This window comes from Nerophis lumbriciformis, linkage group LG15 (assembly GCF_033978685.3).
Source record: "Nerophis lumbriciformis linkage group LG15, RoL_Nlum_v2.1, whole genome shotgun sequence".
NCBI lineage: Eukaryota > Metazoa > Chordata > Actinopteri > Syngnathiformes > Syngnathidae > Nerophis > Nerophis lumbriciformis.
In genome coordinates, this window is record NC_084562.2 from 21978432 (window position 1) to 21987500 (window position 9069).

Here is a 9069-nt window from a genome sequence, read left to right on the forward strand (position 1 = left end):
TTGTGTACCGTTACACCCTTACATCGGAGTCATGATAATGGATGAGTCGAAACTTTTAAATATCTGACAAAGTCAACACAAGATTTCATAATGTCCAATCATTAACCATTAACGCGACCACCTTAACTTATGAATTAAGGCATACTTAGTCAAAAGCCATACATGTCACACTAAGGGTGGCCGTATGAACAACTCCAACACTGTCATAAACATGTGCCATATAGTGGAACCACACTAAACAACAATGACAAACACATTTTGGGAGAATATTTGCACCGCAACACAACATAAACACTACAGAACAAATTCCCAGAATTCCCTGCAGCACCAACTCTTCCAGGACGCTACAATATAAACAAACGTCATTGGTGGATCTACGCCTAACATCCACTGTAATGATACCAAGTACAATAGCGTATCTAGTTGATACTACTATGATTACATCGATATTTTTTAGCATCATAAAATATTCTTTTGTTTTAAAAAAAATTTATATTATGTTTATGAACTCAGGAAATATGTCCCTAGACACATGAGGACTTTGAATATGACCAATGTGTGATCCTGTAACTACTTGGTATCGGATTGATACCCAAGTTTGTGGTATCATCCAAAACTAATGTAAAGTATCAAACAACAGAAGAATAAGCGATTATTACATTTTAACATAGAACATGTTGACACAGAAAATAAGCAGATATTAACTGTAAATGAAGAAGTAGATTAACCATTCATGTTCTCCAACTTTTCCTTAATAATGTTGACAAAATAATAGAATGATAAATGACACAATATGTTACTGCATATGTCAGCAGCTAAATTAAGAGCCTTTGTTTGTTTACTTACTACTAAAAGACAAGTTGTCAAGTATGTTCACTATTTTATTTAAGGACAAACTTACAATAAGAAACATATGTTTAATGTACCCTAAGATTTTTTTTGTTAAGGTACAGCCAATAATGACATTTTTTGTGGTCCCCTTTATTTAGAAAAGTATCGGGACAACACTAGTCAGAACAGATGTGGTGGGGACTTGTCCAGGGTGCACCCCGCCTTCCGCCGGAATGCAGCTGAGATAGGCTCCAGCACCCCCTGCCACCCTAAAAGGGACAAGCGGTAGTAAATGGATGGATGGATAGAAACTACATGATTGGCAGCATTATTCTGCACCAATGCAGGGGGGTCCAAACTTCTTCCACTCAGGGCCACGCACCAAAAAATAAAATCATGCAGGGGCCATTTGGTTATTTTTCATTTTCAAAACAATTAGGGCTCCCCTCAGTTTTGGTGAACGTTAAAGATCCCCGGGGACCCAAAAGGGTGTCAGTCATTAAAGTTAAAGTACCACTAATAGTCCCACACACAATAGGTGTGGTGAAATTACTCTCTGCATTCGACCCATCCCCTTGTTCCGCCCCCCCTGGGAGGTGAGGGGAGCAGTGAGCAGCAGCGGTGGCCGCGCTCGGGAATCACTTTGGTGATTTAACCCCCAATGCTGAGTGCCAAGCAGGGAGGTAATGGGTCCCGTTTTTATAGTCGTTGGTATGACTCGGCTGGGGTTTGAACTCACGACCTACCGATCTCAGGGCAGACACTCTAACCACAAGGCCACCGAGCAGGTTTGGTATATAAATAAGTCGTGTTTATCATTTTTTTTCAACTTCAGATCTATTAGTTGCTACAAAGTTGATCCAGAGGGGAAGGCTTGCTCGGAGGGACTAAATTGAGACATCTCTTGGAAGAGAGCTGAGCCAGCATTAATCTATTTATACTCTGATATGCACAACACGAGACCCTCAGTTACTATAACATCACATTTGTTGTGTCTTCCTTCCACCCCCGTCCCCGAATTAGACATTCCCGACCAGTGTTCCCCCTCCCCCTGTAACTCCAGAGGCACGGTACGCTGCGAGGACAAGAAGGGAGCCTTCCACTGCCACTGTTTCACGGGCTGGACCGGGGCCCAATGTGAAAAAGGTACTGTCACCGCCGTGAGAGAGTTATTGTTTGACCTTTTGACGGGTTTTGGCGGTCGACATAGTTTGACATCGCCCCCACTGTCATGTCCGCTCATCATATGTCACATCCAGCGTAACTGGCATCTCAGAGCTTATCTTTCGGTTCTATTTCAGCGAAGGATATTTCTGAATAACTAGCACTGGAGTGGTGCACATGTTATGGAATGTGGATAAACTGTCAACTATAATAACTATATCCGTCAATCATAATATGTATACCCACCACATTGACACGATTAGGCATCATTACGCATTATTCACTGGGAAATATGATTATTTAATCTACATTTAAAACACTTCGGTGTTCCAAAAAAAATCAATTGGAACAATACATAATGTCAGATATAGAGAACATACAAACCATTTGTTTATTGAATCACAAATATTGAAATTCAACGATTTGGTGCATTTGCAAACAGCTAAAATGATGTACAAAGCAAAACTATAACCTGCTACCCAAGAATGTACGACCATTTTTCTCAACTAAAGAGGAGAAATAGATAGATAGATAGGTCTTTATTGTCATTGCACAAGTACTACGAAACTTTGTTTTCAGCACAAACCCGTTCAAGATGAGACAAAACAAACAGTGTACAGGGTTACAGAACAGGAACGCTGATGGGTCGCCACAAGGCGCCCCGTAAAAGATGGGAAAAAGGTGAAACGCTGGGGAAGGATGAGTAAAAAAATACAATCTAGACTGAGCTCCTAAGGGGGCCCAGTCTGGAGTGGGAAAAAACCTCCATAGCAAAGCACATATACATATTACAACGTACATCTCGAGATATCTAGCAACAGAGGGAAGGGAGTGCGGGGTCATGATGGTGGGCCGCAGCTCTCAGGCGCTGACCATCCATTCATCACCCCTATGGGATTTGCGTCGAGCGCGTTGGGTTGGGGGGGTGGATGTGTGTATGTGTGGCATATATTTTTGTGGTTGCATGTGTGTGTGTAAGCCCGTAGTGTGTCTCTGTTCCGCGGCCTTGATGTTTGTGCAGTCGCTAGTCCAAAGTCAACAACAACAGGTGTGTGTCCATGAGAGACAAGCGGATGTTGAAATATAACCTTAGAGGAAAATCTAATTTAAAACATTTGTATGCTCGTACAACACTTAAAACCTTTAGCACAGGGGTGTCAAACTCATTTTCTGATCGGGGGCCACATGGAGAAAAAAAACTGGTAAAATCACGGCACGATAACTTAAAAATAAGATTGTTTTCTTTGTTTAAAAGTAGAACAAGCACATTCTGAAAATGTACAAATCATAATGTTGTTGTTTTTTTACACTTATATGTTGTGATTAATAATTTATTTGTCGTTATTTACATTTTCTGAATAAATTATGTGATAATGCTTATCAGTCAACTCATTGGTGTTAATTTTCAATCAAGATAAAAAAAATTATAACAAAATCAAATTATAGCATGTTATTTATGTAGTTTGTTCATTTTCCTGTACTGATGTACGGTACTAACATGTGGTTTATTTTGTACATATGTAGCATCATCTACAAAGATACAAAGAATTGCTATTGCGACATCCAGTGGACACATTTAGAACAGCAGTTTCTTTCATTCAAAAATTTCAGGTTCATTTTTATACTTGGCAAACTCATCCCGTGGGCCGGAAAAAACCTGTTAGCAGGCCTGATCCGGCCCTCGGGTCATTCGTTTGACACCCCTTCTTTAGCATATCTGTGTGTGGAATTAAATAATGGAATGGATTAAGCAAAGAAATCAAACAAAGCACCAATATGATTCCGTTCAATCTACAAGTGTTCACAAAATACACAGAACAAAAATTATGAACATCTTGAACCCTTTTTTTTATTATTGAGACAAAGATTATTTATGTATTTAAAATGTGTTTATTTACTATGGTATATTATTTATTTATTATTTATTTGTTCACTGTTCTCTTACAGAGAACAAGGAAATAGGATACAATTGCTATGGTATGAAAAGGGGTAGGCTTAAATAAGCTCAGCTTCTTCCTACTCCTTTTCGGGTGTGCTGTAATGAAACAACTGGAAATATGTGACGCATTACATTGTATCGTATGCATGTTCCAAATAAATTGAAACTGAAACTGAACTGAACTGAACTTCCTAGTGGTGTAGATCAGGGGTTCTTACCCTTTTTTTTTAAACTCATGGCACAACTTTTTTACTACTACAGAGGGGCCCACTCAAATATTAACTCTGAATTAGTAATTTTACTCTTGATTTTAATGGTATTCAATAATCTAACCTACTTGCAGTTTAATTGAATAATCCTAGAAAACAAAAACTAGGAATAAATACTAATCAAATATACTGCAAAAGAAGGGACAAAAATGTTCACACAATTACGCAGTGCTATGATTAATCAGTTGTTACTAAATTATTAATAATTATGAATATATTAAAGTGCCGATGAAAATACATCTTTCTTTAGTCATAAGTTTTGCGCTTAAGAAACCTCTGACTTTAGCTCCAGACTTATTCTGTTGGTTTGATGTTGTCATTACTGCCACAAGTGGTGGAAAAGTGTATTACAACTGAGTGCGAAGCACAGCTGAGAAACAGATATTATAACAGATATATAAAAATATTGACCGTTTTATCAAACGCATTTTTTTATTGATAAAGGCGTCTATCGCGATGTGTATTGATATCGTTTTATCGCCCAGCCCTAGCTCTACCGTGCTGTTTAGCATCTTCCATATCACAGCCTGCCGCGAAGGGATCAACTTTCCGTTTGCACACTTGTGATGCTAACATTACTTGGACAAACCACTCGAAATGCGTTGCCAGAGACGTTTCAGGCAGTTTGAGTCAAATGAATTACCGTATTTTCCGGACCGATGAGCGGGTCTATTCAGGTCTATTTTCATACAAAAGGCGCACCGGATTACAAGGCACATTAAAGGGGTCACATTATTATTACGTATTAATATTTTTCTAAATGGAAAACACTTCCTTGTGGTCTATATAACATGTAACGGTGACTCTTTGGTCATAATGTTGCATCGATGATGTTTTACAGATCATCTTTAAGCCGTTTTCTGACAGTCACTTCAGGATGCGCTGTTTTGTGGGCGGTCTTATTTACGTGGCTCACCTTTGACAGCGTCTTTTCTTGGTCATCAATAACAACACCGGAAATATGTCCCGTAAAAAACAGTCCGACCAGAACTCTCTAATAACTAAAGTTCCTTGGGTGAATAATATCAACTCACTACACCGGTATGTTTTAGCGCTTTCATGGCAAGTTTACTGACAGATATAAGTAAGAACTTTACTCTACTTTATATTAGAAATTGCAAAAGCGGAGGATGAGTGTCCCATAACAAGAAGATAGGCACGGACTACAAAGGCGGAAGCGTGCACATTTTCAGGACTTATGCAGATCCCAAATACAGATCAGCAGGTACCAGAAGATAAGAAAAGTTGCTTTTGCATAATATTGCGAAACAAAACGCCAGATAATTTGTCTTACCTTATACACACACCATAATAATACTCGTTTGTTGAAGCACAGTACAATCCATCAAGCGGTGCGGCTTCATAGCTTACCAAAGTCGCACTAAAACATTTTTATAGATTTTGTGTGTAATGTTCTATATTTTCTATGGAACATATATCATTTTAGTGTTGTTTACTTGAGTCATATTGCAGTCTACACGTATCCCTTATGTATGACTGCCATCATATTGCAGTCTACACGTATCTCTTATGTGTTAAGCCATCTACTGGTCACTTATCATTTCACCATGTACCAAATAAACAGCTTCTATGTCGGTAAGCACAACCAGAATTATTTCGGACATTAGGCGCACCGGGTTGTAAGGCGCACTGTTGAGTTTTGAGAAAATGAAAGGATTTTAAGTGCGGCTTATAGTCCGAAAAATGCAGTACCGGTAATCACCATTAATCTACGGTAACACGTTCATTTTGACAGCTCTAAAAAAAAAAGTGCTTACACTTTTTTAGTGGTTTGAATTGTGAGTGATTGCAACATAATGGTATTAATGTGTGTAAGTTGAACAGTGCTCACGTTGCACATTCAAACAAAGGTGACTTTTACTGTGTTCTTTGGCAGTGAAAGCAAGTAATGGATATGATAGAGAGGATGCTCCGGTTCCTGAATATACAGCTTCCACTTTTAGACATGGAAATACAAGATAACTTGTCAGAGCACAAAGTGGAAAAGTGTACAGACTGTGCTGTGGAGCAGGAATATGCTACACAGCTACCCAATTCACACTTTTCCACTGTGACTCATCTCGCCACCTGACTGGGAGAGAAAGTCAAGAGGTTTCAGTCTTTTCCACTGAAGAGAAACTGAAAGGTTCCAAATAATTTTACCAATAATACTGCAGTAGACTGAAGTTTCCAACAGAGGATGGAGAGGAAATTGATCTTGTGAACTCAAGTTGGCAACAAATTGTTATTAAATATATTATTTTCCTGCCTTTGCATGGACTCCACTCCCAACAACCCCACCCTGCCTTGACAGATGTTGATGAGTGCAGCAAGAGGAACGGAGGATGTGACCATGAGTGCCACAACACGGTGGGCAGTTACCACTGCTCCTGTCGCCAAGGTTACATGCTGGTTGGACGCCACATGTGCAACGGTGAGCAGCAACACATACACACATGTAGGGCGGCAACGCTTCATCCATTCATTCAATTAGGAAAGAGCTTTGATATAGATTTTGTTGCTATGATTAAGCGTTTGTGGTTAACTAATGAAATTGTACAAAATCTGTATTTCAGAAAACAAGGTATAACAAGTTGAATAGAAGGTAAAAGATGATAAAAGAAGCTAAACAGAAGGTAAAAGACGTGAATTCAAGTTAAAATAAGTGGAAAAAAGGTTAAATGAGGTAAATAAAATTTAAAAGAATGTAAATAAAAGGTGAAAAAAAGAAACATAGAAGGCTAAAAGGAGTAAATAAAAGGTAAAAGAAGGTGAAACATGTAAGTACGGTATATGGTTGAGGAACATAGATAAAATGCAAAAGAAGGTAAAACAAATGTAAATAGAAGTTTAAGTTTTTTTTATAAAAAAGGTAAATAAAAACAATTTAAGAAGTAAATCAAAAGAAAATAAATAAAAGGTAAAATAAGTTAACTAGAAAGGTAAATAAAGTTATATAAAAGGTAATCGAAGGTAAAATAAATGATTTAAAGGTAAAAGAAGGTAAATAAAACAAAAGTTTAATAGAAGGTGAAAGAAGAAATATAGAAGGTACAAAGATAAAACAAGGTAAAAGTCAGTCATAGCAGGGAAACAAGGTAAATAAAAGCTAAAATAAGTTAAATAGAAAGTAAATAAAGGTAAACGAGGGAATATAGACGGTAAATAAAAGGTAAAAGAGGGAATATAGAAGGTTTATAGGTTAAATACAAGATACAATGATGTTAATACAAGGTCAAAGAAAGGAACATAGAAAGTAAAAGGAGTACATAAAAGGGAAAAAAGGGAAAACATGTACCGTAAGTAAAGAGTTAAACAAACAACGATAAAATGTAAAAGAAGGTCAAACCAATGTAAATAGAAGGTAAAAACAATGTATGTAAAAGGTAAAAGTTAAGTTAAAGTTAAAATACCAATGACTGTCACAAAACATTTAAGTTTTGTAGAAGGTAAATCGAAGGTTAAAAAAAAAAGGAATTTAAAGGTAAAAGAAGGTAAATAAAACAAAAAAAAGTTGAACAGAAGGTTAAAGTAAAAAATATAAAAGGTAAAAAGGTAAAACAAGGTAAAAGTCAGTCATAAAAGGTAAACAGAAGGTCCATAAAAGTAAAAGAGGTAATATACAAGGTAAATAAAAGATAAAATAACTTCAATAGAAAGTAAATAAAAGGTAAAAGAGGAAATCTAGAAGGTAAATAGGTTAAATATAAGATTAAATAATATAATTACAAGGTCAAAGAAAGGAACATAGAAAATAAAGAGTAAATAAAAGTTGTTAAGTAAAGGGTTAAAAACAGATAAAATGTAAAAGAAGGTAAAACATGTATATAAAAGGTAAATAAAAGGTAAAAGAAGTTAAATAGAAGGTAAATAAATGTAAAAAAAAAAGGAATATAGAAGGTAAAAGAAGATAAAGCAAGATAAAAGAAAAAACAGAAGGTGATATAGTGAATATAGACGGTAAATTAGTTAAAATAAGGTAAATAAAAGGTCAAATAAGTTAAACATAGCGTTGACAAAGTTAAATAAAAGGTAAAAAAAGGAATATAAATTAAAAGGAAAGTAAATAAAGTTAAATAGAAGGTAAATAAATGGTAACAAATTTGCATAGAAGGTAAAAGACGGTCAAAGAAGGTAATTTGAAAGTAATGGCAAGTACAACATTTTTTGTTTATTTCAAATATTTTCCCTAAAATACGTATACGCATGTTTATCCAATTACTCCATAAATCGAACAAATTAATCGATAGATTACTCAATCACTAAAATAATCAATTGCTGCAGTCTTACACACGTCTGGAATTGTGGTCCTTGACAAAAGTAATGATTTTTGCCATCACTCCTCGCATGTTTGTTGACCCATTTTAATATCCTGTGCCGTCCTTGGTCTTAAAACACGAGGACTTGACTGTTTCCGAGACCAAAGCTGCATACTTGTCCTCTGTAGACCTGGACGAGTGTGAAGGCCTGAATGTGTGTGGCTCGGCTCGCTGTGAGAACAACGAGGGAGGCCACGAATGTCTGTGCGATCTCGGCTACGTCTACCAAGAGGAGAGCAAGAGCTGTGTCGGTAAGCATGACACACACACACGCACACGCACACGCACACACACACACACACACACACACACACACACACACAGTTTGATGAGTCCTGACTGATGAGCAGCTTCAACCTCAGTGGGAGTGGATGCAGCTGTGTTGTGTTGTGGGGTCAGCAAAGGACTGAGAGAACATTGTGAGAAAAACTTTTTAAGTAAATAAACGGCCATTTGTCTTCTGTTTGTCATCTGTTTGTCATCTGTTGTCCATTCGGCTTTAATTCTTATAGAAAATAGAAAAAGTCCCGTATGGCGCGATGGCTTT

General features: G+C 37.0%; 1 protein-coding gene across 1 annotated transcript in view; it reads left to right on the top strand.

Moving 5' to 3' along the window:
- Positions 1-9069, top strand: part of gas6 (growth arrest-specific 6) — a 48621-nt gene that overhangs the window by 23522 nt on the left and 16030 nt on the right. Inside the window, exons 5-7 of the mRNA XM_061974713.2 lie at positions 1855-1977; positions 6518-6637; positions 8651-8773. Coding sequence (XP_061830697.2) covers positions 1855-1977; positions 6518-6637; positions 8651-8773 — 366 coding nt within the window. The remainder of the gene's footprint in view (positions 1-1854; positions 1978-6517; positions 6638-8650; positions 8774-9069) is intronic.